The sequence below is a fragment of the Anomalospiza imberbis genome, chromosome 4, assembly GCF_031753505.1.
Source record: "Anomalospiza imberbis isolate Cuckoo-Finch-1a 21T00152 chromosome 4, ASM3175350v1, whole genome shotgun sequence".
Classification (NCBI taxonomy): Eukaryota; Metazoa; Chordata; class Aves; order Passeriformes; family Viduidae; genus Anomalospiza; species Anomalospiza imberbis.
The window spans coordinates 24752041-24768565 of record NC_089684.1 but is presented as its reverse complement, the minus strand read 5'-3'; the positions used below and the strand labels follow the sequence as shown (position 1 = coordinate 24768565).

General features: G+C 43.6%; 1 protein-coding gene across 2 annotated transcripts in view; it reads right to left on the bottom strand.

Annotated features, from left to right (window-relative positions):
* The window catches only part of UNC5C (unc-5 netrin receptor C), a 244442-nt gene that overhangs the window by 4347 nt on the left and 223570 nt on the right, over positions 1-16525 (bottom strand). For both annotated transcript variants that reach the window (XM_068187535.1, XM_068187536.1), the window contains 4 exons: positions 8052-8220; positions 5954-6187; positions 835-984; positions 440-604 (listed from right to left, as the gene is read on the bottom strand). In XM_068187535.1, coding sequence (XP_068043636.1) covers positions 440-604; positions 835-984; positions 5954-6187; positions 8052-8220 — 718 coding nt within the window. The remainder of the gene's footprint in view (positions 1-439; positions 605-834; positions 985-5953; positions 6188-8051; positions 8221-16525) is intronic.

The window sequence follows — 16525 nt, the reverse complement described above, 5'->3', positions numbered from 1 at the left end:
AGCAACTATTACATGGCATTAGAGGGGAGTGACTCATGGAACACACAGAACTGACATTTTCCTATTCTCTTTTCTGTCTCTCCAGGGAACTATCAGACATGATGGGTCTCATGGACTGCCAAGGAAACAGGACCACAAGAGCTTCATGAGATGTTTTAAGGAGTGGTAGGCAATGAGCTCCTCCAGATAGACACAGAAAGGCAGCACTAGCAGAGAGACTTCCCATCCTTGAAGGAGGGATGCTTCCTTCTAGATGAGAGAAGCTAAGGAAAAATACAACAGGAGAGACAAAGAAATGACTTAATCTATTCTTTATGTCCATACCAGCAGTCAGGAGCAAAATGGGAAGCACTAAAGAGGTAGCAATGGGAAAGGTTTTGCCTTCTTAGCTGTCCCATATTCCTGCAGTTGGATAGAAAAGTACACAAATGTCATTTACCTCTGAGACAGAGCAGTTAAGCTGGAAGATCTGTCCTTCTCCTTCGACCTGCCGCACACACAGTTTGCACACCAGCTCCTGGGTATTCAGACTGAACCTTTCCAGTGTGAAGGTGCAGTGCAGGTTCCTCTGACATCCACTCCAGATGTGGTAAAAGGGAATCTCCTGCAGAAGGAAAGCAAAATATAGTCAGGGAGGGATGTGGGACCAAGGCATGGCTGCTGTGTGACCAGAGATTGCAGGCTCCATACTAATGGGACTGCTAATGGTCCAGGGAAAAAAAATGTCCATGGACTACAGCCTGACTCCTGGTGTTTTTTAAGCACACCTGTGTGTGCCAGTATTTCTTTAAGCCTCACTGTTAGCATCCAATGTGAATGTTTTGTTATGCTCACCTGGTATTTAGCCAGCAGCTTGCTCTTCCAGAGAGAATGGGCAATGTCATGAATGGACAGACGGAGGTTGTGGGTGCTTCCCTTGAAATGCAGAGCTTTAGGCTCTTCCAAAAGCTGCCCACCCATCTGCTGCTCAAGCTGGAGGACCTCCTGCCGTATTGGGATAAAAAGAAGAAAGTAGTCAGGTTTCATCAAGACAGCAAACTGGTCTTCTGAGTCCTCAAGGCTGTGTTCTGTAGATGCTGTAACTTGTGTAATATAGATTAAAAAATACACAGGCATCACATAGAATTGTGTGTCCCTGTGAACTGGAACTGCATTAGTTGATCTGATTATAACCCTCTCACTTCCTTCATCCAGCAGCAGCCCAGCAAGGAGACACAGTGTTCTCTCATGTGTCCTATAAGTAGAAGCTCAATTCTATGCTATTAAATGGAATTCGAAGACTTGGCATGCAGTCACTGTTTGAGTACAGAAACAGATCAATCTCCATTGTTCATCAAACTGGATGTCTCATGGTAGCTTTACTATCTTGTTTTTGGAAACTCTTACCTGTGCATACCACTGGTCTGTCAGCTCATGGTCTCCTGACCTGTGGCAGAGCAGTACAGGAGTAACAGATACCAACCCTGACACAGTCCAGCAGGATGGCATGGAAACAGCTCAAGAGACAGTGATGGAGCATTTTATTCACATGAATAAACAGGTTCAGGGCTACTGAAATATTGATCATGTGATCAAAAGCTAGCAAGCCAAGAGTCTGGTCATTTATGAAGCTAAATATAAGCTTGCAATTAATAAGACCACAGTGGAATGTTGTCAACAAACAGCCTAATTGTGGACCACATGGAAGAAGCAAGTATAAAGGCGCTTCCATGAGCCCTATTAGAAACCAACAGAACCAATCTCAGTCACATTTAATTAAAGGAGTCAACCAGCCAACCAGTCTCATGTGGCTAAAGACAATCACACACAGTGGAGATGCTCAAGCAGGAGCACAAAAAACTGGGATTCTGCCCAAGGCCAAATAAAGGAGCCCCTATTTTAGCTAAGCTGCTCCTGACCACATTAAGGGAGGTAGGAAGCATATAAGAAAAGCATCTGGCAGATTCTGAAGCTAAAACAATGTTCTTTTATTGGCTATTAGAGGAAAAGAAACAAAATCAGGAAACCTTTCAGATTAAGATTATGCCAATGAATCAGTTCCAGCTTCTTTCCAGGGCCACCTCATTATTTCATCAAGATGTCTAAAGAGCAATCGATAGTAATTATCTGATTACTATAGATCTTCATTATGTTCCAATTACCTCCCTGGAAGGTCCAGAAGATGACTTGTGGAACTGTGTGAGCCAATTGCAGATGCCACCTCTCAGGCATGCAGGGCAGGTGTGCTGAGAAACTGCTCCTGCCCCTGCTGCACCAGTTCTGGGAGCTACTCTACTGTGGGGGAAAACTGCAGCGTGATGCTGCACTATCCCACCCACCAGATCTGTGTGTTTAGTTTCAACAACCCACTACTGGTAGCCACCCTGGGCCACTGTAGCCCTTCTACATGCTCTAATTGGAGGATGCCAAGCAGCCCTTGCTTCTCCCATGCCATTTAGCTAGTTAATTCAGAATTAATTTGGAGCCATGACTTGCACAGCCCTTCAAACACGCTGTCTGGTTCCTTCCATACGGCCTTTTTTGGAGCAGTGCTTATCTCACTGGCTGGCACCTCTGTGTCCTCCTGAGCTAAAACCTGAGCTGCATATTGCTTGCCCCATGCTGAGGTGGCTGTGGTCACCCTGCCCACTGTGTCTCACCACCCTGCAAGGCAGGAGTTATTTCCTAGGAGAGGGAGCTGTGTAAAGTATCACGCCATCAGCCATGACACCAGAACAGCCTCAACCTGGGCCTCCTCATTAAAGGGGCACAAGCAAACAATGGTGTTCAATCCAAGCTGTGCCTTTCTTCAATAAAAGGAAAAAAGATGCATTAAACAACACAGAGAAGATCACAGGCCTATTGTGCCCATTTTTGGGTCTTTTTTTGAAGACAGTTACTGTGCAGCGTAAGACAGGTTGGGGAATGTCACCCTGCTACAGCCTGAAGTACTTCACATGCTCCCAGTGTGGGAGGCAGCTGTTTCCATGTATCTGGCTGCTCAGCTCCTGCCACTCTGCCACACACTGGTCACATACCTTAATCTCAAAGGCACAGATCAATAAAGAGAGCAAAGCAGATGGATTTCTTTATAGCTATCATATTATTACTTTTTTCTTTTTCTGTTTTTTTCTTTTTTCTTAACCTTTGTCTTCCCCTTCAGAGTGCAAAAATTAGCCTTAAAAAAAGAAGCCAGCACTCAAGGTCACAACTCCCCTCATCCTTGCCCAAAAAAGTATTTTTGTGAGTGTCTCATCTAGGTGGCTCAGGACCCTGTGGGGCAGAGGATGCTGCATGTGTGATCAGCACCAAGCCCACGCTGCTCCTCGGCCACCAGGAACTTCATTAAGCTGCTCCCACAATAACCGAGCCCTTATTGATGGCAAATCATTACACTTCCCTACTGTACTGTGGGAGCTGGCAGCTCAGCTGCCACTGCTTACTCTGCATGATGAGAGGGAACAGTCTGCTGGATAAACACTGCACTGAGCTTTATACTGCAACTACTTGTCTTCCTTTGGTGGCTGTTAAAACACATTTAGCATATGGCACACTCATTCCTGGTTGTAAATAATAACAGAACACATTTGATTGTCTATTAAAATATACACACAATCCCCTACAAAGGCTCTTCCAAAGCTCAGGCAATGCAATATGGGAATCTTTCTCTTCCCTACCCTTGCTGGGCTTTGCCCAGAGCTGCCAGCCTTAAGACATGGAGATATTGCAGCTGGTGCTTCACCTGCTGCTTATAACTTTTCTTTCCTCTCTGAAATACTTCTAACCTCAGGATCTGCTGGCCCAGCCCTGTCTGCACACCTTGTCCCCACACCCAGTGGTAACTACCCTGTGAATGCCTTCCCTTTGGCAATACAGCAGTGCCAAGGATGTCCTCCCAGCATGGCAGGGGCTGCTGCAGTACCAGCTGCTGTGAAAGCACATGCCAAATACCCCAACCTTTTTTTCTTCTATCTAAATAGTCACAGACTGAGTCTACATAATACTGTCACAGGGGGATGTTTAGTACACACTAGTTTGTATATACCACTTCATACATGCCTATAGACACACTGGTCCATAGCCAGCCCTTCCATCTACTGCTGGCTTACTAGGCTTCTTTTTTCTCAATCTTCTCCTTCCCCAGACCTTACACTTCCAAAGAAGTGCAATTAATGCATTCATAAGAGTCTGTGGCCAGCAACTAGATGTTCCTAGATGGTTTGTAGGCCTATACACCTGCAAACCACCAACTGGCTGGGTCTTGAACCACATGGGCGCCCCCCCAGCCTTGGGGTAGACACGGCAAAGAGAAAGAAAATTAAAATACATGAACTTGACATAAAACAGCAGTAGGTACTGAGTGGGATGGTGACCTCCTGACTTTGCTCACCTTTCCTCATTAATCTGCAGTCTCACTTTGGGGTCTAACTGCAGCAAGATCCCAAGGACTGACCTGTTGCCCTTCCAGATTTTGGCTGCAGCTTCTCAGGTGAAGGATGGTTCACCTGTGTGCCTTTCCTGATCCCTTCTGTTGTTGCATTGAATTGGATTAACTTTACCACACAACTCTCCCTATAGTCTATTAGAAACAGAGCAACAGCTCTTGAGTAATTCCTAATTAGATTCCTCAGCTCTGACTGCATTAGCTGGCTAGCCAAGGCCCCTACAACTCAGTTATTATTACCTCAGGCCTTGTCAAACCCATGGAAAATTGTATTATGCAGCACAGGCATAAAACCATCAAGACCTTTGAAGCTTGATAGCTATGAAAGATCCTTTCCACTTTTTTTTTTTTTTTTTTTTTTTTTTTTTTTTTTTTTTAATAGGAAAAACAAGAGGGAAATCAGACCAGGGAAAATAATTGTTTCTAAAAAGATTGGTAACACCCATGCAGTGACAGAGTGCAAGCTCCCAGAGGACAAAACCATGCTGAAGTCCCCATGTGTCTGCTTCAACCCTTATACTTTGTTGCCTTTCTTACATATACAAGAGCATCCCCTCAGCATAGCCTAGGCAGGCAGTATCAGATAGTATCAGGGAGAGAAACCAAGTGTGCTGCTCTCAGTGATGGAAGTCACTGTTCTGAAAAACACAAACATCTCCCAGCCACTGTATTTGTGTTTAAATCCCAAGAATTCCCACCTAGACCTGGGGAAACAAAAGCATATAAAGCAGCAGGATGACTCTGCTTAGTCAGGCTTTGAAATCACTTTGCCACAAAGAAGTGAAGTAGCACTATCAGCAGCTAAAGGAAAAACCCCACCTTTTCATAAACTCAGTTGTGCCGTTGGAGCTACATACTTCATGAGTGCATCTATTATAGATACCTTCTGTATACATACAGGTATTTATAAAGAGAAATAGCAGGTATGGTTACCTCTCTGCTCATCTGCACGTAGTGAGTGTGTGTTTGTGTGAATGCCAGAATTACCAGGGAGAGTAAGGTTATCCAGTTAGGGATAGCAGCAGCTTTGCTTTACTCCAGTTGTGAATTCCCAACACAAAAAGCTGCACGCAAAGGGGTGTAATAAAGCAGCATGAAAGCAGGCAGTGATTAACAGGCCAGAAGCTTCTTTTATCATTATCAAGTATTTACAAAGAAGCATTTATATGTTTTCCCATCTCTAGGGAGCTGGCACTTAGCATTAAAAATACATGAATAACGAATGAAGTCCTGTGTACCTTATGGCCTTTTAATAATGCAAAAACCTTAGTATTCAGGATATGATACAGGTAAACAAAGGAAAAAGGACTGGTGGGTGGAAAACAGTGTGTGATCCCTATGCAAAGGACAATTTATAGCGTGTGAGGGTTAAACTGTAAAACAGCAGCTTGCTGTCAAGCTCTTCTTCTAATCAGAAAAATAACCCAGGGAGCATGAATACATGGAGCAGAAGGTCCAGTCTCTGCTATGACTGCAGTCCTGTGACAATTGAGGAGGGAGAGGAAGAGCAAGCAAGAGATCAAGAACCACCTTAAGAGCATCCTGCGTGTCATCGAGGCAGTAGACCCGGATGCTGTACTCCAAGGAAGAGCAGGATAGAGGTCCAAAGATGGCCAGTTTGAGACGTTTGGCTGCTGCCTTGGTGATTGACTGTCCCACCAAGGCATAGGTGCTGAGGGTTTCTGTCAGGATATGGCAGGCCTCTGGGTCCAGCTGGATATAGCACGGGGTGGTGAAGTTTTCCTCTCCGACCACCACCACATCCTAAGAGAGAAAGAGGCCAAGTTACAGCACGTGACTCCTCAGAGCTGGTCTCCTTTCAGGCAGCAATATCCCTTTCAAGCTTGGATGATGCAAAAAGTCCTTGCTGTTTGCCCCTTAGATTAATCAAGGTCTAAATGTCCTGCTTCCAGCTTTTCTCCTGTGTAGGTACAGGGAGCAGATTTCTCTGGGGTGCTGGTGATGATGTTGGAGGTCAAAAATTGCCCCTGTCTTCACTCCTGTTTTTAAAGCCCTGGGCAGAGTTAGGCAAATAATGAAAATATCACCAAGACTTTAATTGAAAGAGATATTGCAGAACTAATCATTTGGTGACCATGATTCAGCATCAGTAGTCTCAGGCATGCTGAATAAATAACTGCCTTTCACCTCCTAAGCACAACAATAAGGAGTTATAAAAACTCAGGGAAGGGAAGTAACCTCTGTGACAGCCAAATACCACATCTATATGAAATATCACCTGCTGCTTCCTCGGAATAATCCTCTGTGACGAGACTGCAGGATGAGGAAAAAAACCACTGCCTGAATGCAGATGACCTCCCCAGCCTGGGTGTACAGGAAAAAAACAGCTCCCTTGTTAATTTCTCCATTCAACCCTGCGTGTAATATCCTGTGTGCAACACAAGGTGCTTTGAATGGCTTTGAGAGGGAGCAGAAGTGAAAGGTCAGCAGGGGGTGACAGCCGCCTCTTGCGAAGCCACTACGTGTCACATGGTGCTCAGCACAACTTGTCCGCTTCATCCCTGCTGCCTGCAGCTCTGCAGAACAATGTACACACCTGGCAGCTGACAAGAGTGGGCTCAGCTGGCATTAGGCATTAAGCTTGGCTCCCTTGGTCTTGGGAGAGGCAAACCTGCCACGTTTGCAGCAGTGGCACAATCTTTTTGGAGGGCAAGGTGCTACTCCATGGCGTGGCTCTGGCAGGAGGTGCTGCCCCAAGCGATGCTGCAGGGTGTGCATGAATGTGTGTCCACACGTGTGTGGAGGCTCAGCTTGGAGGCTCCTGCTCCAGAACTGACAGGAGGAAGAAGATTGCTGTGTGATGGCCAGGGGCCCCACGGATGCTGCACACACACCAGGGTGTGTGCAGGGCTGGCAGAGCAACCTGTGCCTAGGGCAGGAGGAGGATGGGGGGAAAATGAAGAGGTGCCAGTAACACACAGGCACAAATAAGGAACACGTGTGGTGCCACGAGTTGGGCTGTGGGGTGCAGATTAGTTGGCGAGACAGAGCTGTGTTTGCTGCACGCTCCCTCCCAGCAGGAGGAAGAGCTGGTGCCACAGGCAGGAGGCCAAACACGAGAGGCTTTTGAAGACAATTCTGGCTGGACATGGCACTTCTGCTGCTGTCAGCCCAACTGTAGCCTTTGGAAGCCACCCTGACCTTATTAAACTTACCAGTAGGAGAAAGTGCCCTTGCCAAATTAATTATGAGACCAAACTGGTGGCAGCAGGGACCTAGGAGCACAGAGCTGGAAAGGAGGGCTCTGTCAAGATGGCCCAGCCCTGCTGAAAGCATCACTTTATGCTCCAGTTATAGCGGGAAGATCCTTTTGCCACACTGCCTTGGGACATTCTCCTGCTATATTACTGGCAAGGAACCACCTCAGGCTCCCACCATGGAAACCTGCTAGTACTAGGAGGTGCCAAAGTGCCCCAAGACAAATCTCTGCATGGGCACATGGCAGCTTAGACATCTTGTAGAGAAGGGCACTCCTGCCTGCCTGTAGCAGTCATGTGTAGCAGTCATGGAAACTGAATACAGGCATCCAGGTTCAGAAAGGCCAGTAAAGGACTAGCAGAGAGCCCTGCATGCAGCCAGCGCACAGGCTGGAGCTCTGGAGCCTCACCTCCCATGGTCCCTGGGCAGCCTGGTGCTTCAGCTGGATCTGCCAGTCCTCTGTGTTTGGCTCTGCACAGTGGTGCATGGTTAAAATGACGGGCCGGGTTAGCAGGGCTCCTGGTGGGCCACAGCTCACCACGGGTGTCAACAGGGTTTGGCTGTCTTCTACAGGTGGCCTGTTGAGGAGACAGAAAGATGGATACATTAAGGGAGTTGAAAAAGACAAAAAGGTTCATTTGGGTGTGTAAAAATAAAAAATCCTTCTCTTAAAATAAAAAAGACTGTGCAAGTAAAACAGGTGGGTTTTGTTTGTCCTTCATTTTTCCCAAATCCATATTTATTTCCTTTTTTTCTTGTTTTGGTGCCAAATATCATTAATGTGTCAAAATGCATGTTTAGGTGTCAGCAAATTATAGGCCATATTTGCTGATTACACTCCACTCTGAAGAATCCTTGCAGATGGTGTGCAGAGGCTTCATTTCACCCACTGCAAAAATGTGGTCACTGCTGCATTTGGCAGTTCTTCAGTGATGCACAAAAATTAATGGTGGCTCTTGTAGGCACCACTTGTGAGAATTATTTACTGTCAGGACAGAGAAAACTGACAAAGAGAGGAAAACACTGAATAAGCATGTAAGCATGACTGAAAGTGGTGCACTGCACATCTCAGATGTGCAGTTTGAGTGCTGAGGCATCACCAAACCACTAATACTCCATTTTACTTAAAAGGCATTCAGATCTACTGGAATGGCTATTGCAAACAAGCCTGCAGGGAGTAAATGTCACTGCTGGTGAGGGAGAAAGGATAAAGGGATGGTAAGGAGTAGTCCAAGGGTAAAACACACTTGCAAAGTCCAAGATTTCTAGTGATTATCCCAAGCTGTTCAGCTAAAAACACAGGTATTATCCAGTGTGCTTGCTGCCGGTCACTAGGAATTGGTGTTGTGGGAAATCATATGAATATTTAGGATACACAACATACACTCTGGTTTGAAAATGATCGTGTGTGTGCATGTGTGTGTGTGCACAAGTGCAAGTGCAAACCATCCCAGAACAACCACTGAGGAGCTTAAAACAAGAGGAAGCATGAGTGATTTTAACTATGCTGACATCTGGTGTATGACAAATACAGCTGAATGTGCCTCATCAACTGCCTCCCTAAATAATAGAGGACAAATTCATGATCCAGAAACCAGCAAGTGGGATTTTAAAAGTGTTCAATGTGATCTGCACCTAAAGTCCTGATCTGCCCATGGGACCACATGTGCTCTGCTCTGGCTGAGGGCTCAGTCCCATGCTGCATTTACAAATACAAGTACATGTGCATCGGTCTTAGAGAAATTAGTTGAGACAACATTGCTTTTTTTTCTACAAGAATTTGTCTTTGTTTGCAAAAAAAAAAAAAAAAAAAAAAAAAAGAATATCCTGAGGTGGAAAGGACCCACAAGGAACAAGGATCATCAAGTCCAACTCCCGGCCCTGCACAGGATTACCCCCAAGAGTCACACCAGGTGCCTGAGAGCATTGTCCAAACACTTCTTGAATTCTGCCAGGCTGTGCTGTGACCACTTCCCTGAGGAGCCTGTTCCAGTGCCCAGCCACCCTCTGGGTGAAGAACCTTTTCCTGATATCCAACCTAAACCTCCCCTGACACAACCTCAGGCCATTGCCTCAGGCCCTGTCACTGGGCACCGCAGAGAAGAGATCAGTGTCTGCCCCTCCTCTTCCCCTCGTGAGGAAGTTGTAACTGCAGTGAGGTGTGCCCTCAGTCTCCTCTTCTCCAGGCTGAACAGATGCAGTGACCTCAGCCATTCCTCACATGGCTTCCCTTCAAGACCCTTCACCATCTTCATTGCCCTCCTTTGTATGCTCCCTAATAGTTTAGATTCCCTCTAATTAGTCTCTCTTGTCTTGTGGTAGCCAAATCTGCTCACAATATTCGAGGTCAAGCCACACCAGAGCAGAGCAGGTAATCTTAGATAACATTTTCAAGGAGGCCAAATCAGGACAGAAGCTATTTTGTTATCAAATTTATCACACCTATTCTGGCTATTGCAAATATATGTCCATAGCACTAATTTAATTTTGTCCACCTTAATTCTCCCTGCCTATCCCATTAATCTCACAGAATGAAAGACAAACTTCTGAGAAATCCTTTTTCAAAATGGAATGAAGGCACTTTTGAAAATTACCCCTGGTTGTCACAAATGTTGTGGAGGTTTTTGTAATATTTGAGGGAAAAAAAGGGTCTGGTGTTGAAAAATTTAAATCTATGCAAATCAGTAAATCCAGATGATACGCATCTGTGGAAATTAACTGATGAGTTTACTAAATGACATAACAATTGTTTCTGAAAATCCATGCACTGGAAAAAAACAGCTGCGATATAGATGCCTTTCAAAAAAGATGCAAAGTATAACAATCTGGACAGCTATCGCGTATTGTGCCAGCTATTTTTCGCCTAACAAACAATACACAAAATAAATGAAACACAAGAGGAGTACCTAGTCCAGCTCCTCTTGCATACTGCAGGGGATCATTGGATTCAGATGAAGAAGACAAGGTATCACTTTTTTGCAAGACCAGACTGAATAAATCATCGGACAGTTTTTCATTAAAACATGCCTTCTTTTTCTGACTCATTTACACTGTTATTTTTTTTCATAAGAAGCAACAAGAAGCTTAAAAAACAGAGTGTGTCAGTGCTTTTTAATGCTCATCAGCCTTGGGAATTGGTGGATATTTAAACACTCTCCTATGGTCTAATACAAGAAATTTCAAGAAACATAGTATCTTATGAGAAAGATCTCTCAAAATTAGAATATTTGTATGGAAAGCAGATATGACCAGCTATAGACTTAATCATCTATTTAACCTAACTTCATCTAAAAGTACTGACCCATGAAAAAGAAAAGAAAATACAAGCTATCATAGGTTTTTTTGACTGAATTACAAAACAAGCAGTCAAAAAGAATGCAGGAATGAATATATCATGATTGCCTTAAAAGAATTAATATGGTGCCTTTTAGGTGAAAAATGAGTTAAAATTGACAAGCACTGATGCCTGCAGTCAAAAGGGCCCCAAAAGTTCATTAAAATAAAATGCTACTGATAAATCATACAGTCTGAAGTTGTCTCCAAGTAAAGTTTAGTCACTGCTTCGTGCCAAACTTTTTTTTACTGTCAGATTTTAGGACTCTAATGAAGGGCACGATTCTGTGCTGCAACATTTTATAGCTAATTAGAACAAGTACAAAATGATTATGCATAACACCAAGCCAGGATGTGTTGCAGACTGCAGAGTAGAACTGAGATGGGAGGTAGATGCAAGCATACAAAGGATATGTTAGAAATATCAAGGCTTAATATTTTTTCCCCATGTTCATAAACAGCATCTTCGTCACCAGACTTACAAGATTTACTGCCAAGTGGATGAGATATGCATGGTCCTGACCTGGGTATTTATGATAGAGAACAGTCTGATTAGTGAAGAGCAGAAAAATTGGCCAGTTGTATGGATGCTTGACTTTACAATCACAAATTCCTAACCAGGCACACATCAGAGACTGGCACCATAGAATTACTGAACACCTGCTGGTCCTAGTGACTCTCCAACATCCACCTCACACAGATAAACCTTTAAAAACTGAGCTACAATGAGTTGCAGAGTGTGTGAAGTGGGTCACTGTCACTGTTGAGGTGAAACCCCAACTCTGTTAAAGTGTATGCTAAACCTCTCTTTGACTACTGTGAGGTCAGGATTTCTACTCACAATGTGGAAAACACAATCATTACATTTACCTGTAACAATTAATGAGGAATCACTGCAAGTAAGAGTGAAAGCCAGAAGACAATGGCAAAATTCTAGAGAGGGAAAAAATATGAGTAGGAAATAAAATCTTATTAATTGTACAGTAGATCAGGCTGGAGCAAAACAAGTTCCAAAGAGTTACTTAGTAATAAATAAAGCAATAAGAGTGAACAACATTTCAGGTGAGCTTGCCTCAACACAGCTGGTATCAACATGTGATGTGACACAGTGACAAGAAGCAAATCTGATTTCTGGCATTGTATGGGACATGGCATTTCAGAACACATCACAGTGATATTCCCTTTCCTCTCCAGCTCTACTATGACTGCAGGTAGCTGCAGTGTGTTTAGGGACCACCACGAGATCTCAGAAATAAACACCTGAAACCCAGAGGAATGAGGCTAAACAATGCAATGGCACAGACAGAAGAGAGGTGCCCTATGACAAGTGACAGGAAAAAGGAACAAAAATCTCCCAACAAATCTTTTGTCGCTTCTCACTGTTTTAAATTTCCATTTTAAAACAAAAGGATTATGCCTTACTACAGCTAATGAGAACAGAAACAGATGTAGTAGACAAGATACATTATACAAGGGATATTAATCGTTCTTCAAAGCATAAACCAACAGTAATTCATGGAATTAGTAAACAACAAATTTCCCTGAAGACAAGCTATTGTGTAGTCACTCATTGCAGGCAATTTTATTCCTTCTCCTGAAATAGGTGATGCAGCACCAGCAAAGCTAGGATCCCAGCCTAGAGGAGCATGTGTTGTGACCAACATTGAGATTTATGTGTTATAGACTGTGGGAGATCCAGCACAAAGAGAGCCACAGGGAAGCTTATAGAGCAAGGGAGATAAACTTATGAGCAGAAATGATCAAAACTGTGAGCAATCTTTTAGGCTGTTATCCAAATATAAAAAGCCTAAACCCAACACCTTACAAAAACCCCCATCAACATGGGCTTCACCTTAGGCTTGCAGCAGTCTTGGGATAACTTATTAGAGGAGACTGGCCACTCAGTATAACTCCAAAACAAAGAGATGCTTTTGTTTTACAAAGATCTAAGACTAAAATTCAACTCACTGCTTGGCATTTCTATTAAAAGGCACTAAGAGTAACTGAAAGGTCTTCAGATATTTTTAGATATTTTCCCATCCCTCAGAGGTTATCAAGAACAGTCAACTTATATTTAAAAGCAAACAAACTTTTATTCACCATATCTGGTCCCTTCACAATCAAATTTGTGTTTTTAATGGGATTACGCATTCGAAACCATCTCCCTGTAATAAGCCAGACCATATTCATTAAGGTAGCTGTCAGACAGCAGATGTGAGCACAACTAGATAAATCTCTGCTCCTCAGTGGGACTACATTGTGCTCCCTGCCACTGTGCTCCAGGCAATCACAGCAGCTCAGGAAGTGCAGAATGGAGCAGGGAGAGAGGAATGGCTATCGCATAGCAACAGGTTGCAACCCTTCTACACAGCGTAGACAAAAGTTAGAGGGAAGATATTTTATTTCTCCTTTCATTGCTGGGGCTTTATTTTTTAATATGTGTTCTTTCTTAAGTTCAAACTTAATATTCTCGACAGACGCTGGTTCTTCTGACAGTCTATCTTCAGAAGAAAAATACTCTTGAGAAGTTTGCCCTCCCCTTTCACTCATGCTCTGGTCTTTTTCATGTTGAATTTTTCAATTATAGTGACTGGCACTTCAAGAAATTGTTTTCTGGAGTTGCAAAGTAATTTTGTTTATGCAACTGAGATAAGGAAGGTGGAGAAATGAAATGTGGAAGACTTCAATTTCTTTTATTTCACATCAGTAAGCTTAAGATTTACTGGTGAAAAAGCAACATTACTCCTTGGATCACAATCATTGATCAGATGCTTGACTTTATATTAAACTCTGTGCATACATTATGAATCCTTTGATACAAATCCTGGCTAGGCTCACCTGACCCTTTTCTCTTTCAAGATAGCTAATTTGAAATTTGCACATTTATGTGTGTCTTTCATCAAGATCTTCAGGACCGTTGCTTGCTCTGTTCTTCAGGGTTGTCAAATTTTGTGGGCACAGCGACCTCCACTCTCATTTGGAACACCTCGTGTGTGATGGATTATACAGGAGTGTCCTTCACTGAGCTGTAGCTGTTTTGTGCAGTTCCTGCCTCTGATTAGAGCATGCAAGAATAGCTTCACCTAAAGCTGTGCAAGCTCAGCGGGAGTTCACACAGGAACTGCCACACAAGATAAAACCAGTGGTCCATCAAGGCCCAGACCCCATCTAGCACTGACCACTGCCAGATGTTTCTGAAGGAAACACAGCTCCGCTAATTTAGCTCACAGCAAGATTTGTTTCTTAACCTGAGACAGTCAAGCAAATCCTGGAGGATGGAGGTTTATACTCATGCTATTTAATCCTTAGGATTAAATTACAGATTAATTAAATAAATTATTTAATCTGTAAAATCCAGGCTCTCACAGAGGCTCATGGGAACAGGCTCTTGCCAGGTACTGGCCAGCAATATTTAATCCTTAGGATTAAATTACAGATTAATTAAATAAATTACTTAATCTGTAAAATCCAGGCTCTCACAGAGGCTCATGGGAACAGGCTCTTGCCAGGTACTGGCCAGCATAATGTGCTGATTTCACAGATGAACCCGCTACTCAAGAAGGGACTCCTTGCAAATCTCAAAGTTGGTGATACTTCCCCAGAGTAAGGGAGAGAGCATCTGCTCACCACTGAAAGACACAGCTTCGAGACAGAAACTTGTCTGATAGCTGTGATATATTCGCATAGGGTTGTCATTTTTTCAGTTACACGTATATAAGTAACACGTACATATATACATGTACATGTATATATGTATACATGTTTTTGCATGTGTACATATATGTCTACAAACATACACCCATATATAATTTTCCCCACTGTAGCTGTTTCATGAAGGATGTGGATCTTTTCATGAGGTCAACTCACCAGCCAGGGACCAGAGCCTGGGATCTGCCTACCATCCATCCTGCCCCAAATGACTGGAAGGATGAGGGCAAGCTTGCAGGACAGGAGCAGGAATAACACTCTCCTGGAGCATCAGCCCGGTAGAAGAGAAACTGCCCTGTGCCACGAGTATGCTGACATACTCAGAGGAAACAACTGCCTCCAATGGTGTTTACTGCAACCTATCAGAACCCCAATTCACTGCCAAAGGATAATTCTTTTAGGGTGACTTTCCTGCTTTCACATGCTTTGACGGATATGAAATGGAATAAGCAGTGTTTCAGAAAGTGCTTCTAACCAATCTGCAAGGCAGCACAAAGAGTGGCATTACTGGGTTGTGAAGTCTCTCAGGTTTCTGTACTACAGATTTCAGAGACTAACTGGGGAAACTTAATATGAAAACGAAGGAAAAGGGGAATTTGCAGGTATCTGAGAGATAACATATTTTCTGTTTCAGCTTGACTATTCAGAAGTAGTTTCACAGTTCTACAAACCAAGTGTGAGCTAGATCTTAAGTTGTTGGAGATATGTGAGCTAGGATGGGGACCCTCTCTGCTACTGGTCTGGTTCTGCTAGGGTAGCACTGTGGAGACCACATTCTTGCCTCAGTGCTAGTTGTAATATCAAGGACAAGACTGCCTTAATTTCTGATAATAACACACATTTTATAATTTCCTGTGTGTCCCCTTCCAAACAACATCAACACATAACAGGACTTTTCAATCCATACACATTGGCACAGTGCTCATGAAAATAAATATAGGGTCTCACAGGGTTTATTGAACACACTGCAGTTACTGCCTGGCCATGAAAGCAAATGTCTGCATCTCGTCCTTTTTGGGGACTATCACTCTCTGCTGGAGTGCTGCATGAGTGCAGTAGCTGATTTAAAAAATAAATATTCCACACAGCAACTTGTGGTACCCATATGATTCCAATTATATGAAGCAACATCTGTGGCCCATGCAGTCAGAAAAAGAAGCTTTGACTGAGCTGTAGCTCTGCTACAGAAGTGAAGTGCCTGGTAACCAGTCCTGCAGCAGGAGAACATTACAGCTGGGTGCCTCCCAGACCCTTCTGCTCCTTGGCACCTGGGGAAAGGGGGCAGAATATTCAGTTCTGAGTGATCTAGACAACATCCAATGAGCTCCATCTTAAATGTCCTTAAGAAGCTGCTTTCCAAGAGTATGAGGAGCCTGATGTGTTTTCTGAAAAACTGCTACAAATCAAATAAGCAGCTGGACTCTGTGCACCCAGAAGGTGACTGCCACCACAATAAAATGAGCCCTGCTGCCCCAAGGCAGACTGCTCTGCTCTCCTCTCCCAAGGAAAGAAATCACTTCTAAATTCTTCACTGTAAGTGAGGATTCACACCATTCTGTTTACTTCTGCAGGTGTCCTTTGGCATACTTGCTCAGGTTGGCAGGGAGCACATCTCCAGCCATGTTTCCCAACACAAGTTAACCTATCCTTCTATCCTCTGTGTGACTTGCTGAGTTACAGCTTTCACAAAGCATGCAGAGGCAGCTTTATGATCCTTGAAGAAAATAAATTAGACAAGTAAGTGACATTAGTTGTCCACAGCTGCATGAATAAAGTAACAGGGTTTCCCTCTATAACTGACTGGAAAGAAAATAATTGCATATACAGCACCTTCTAGGAATT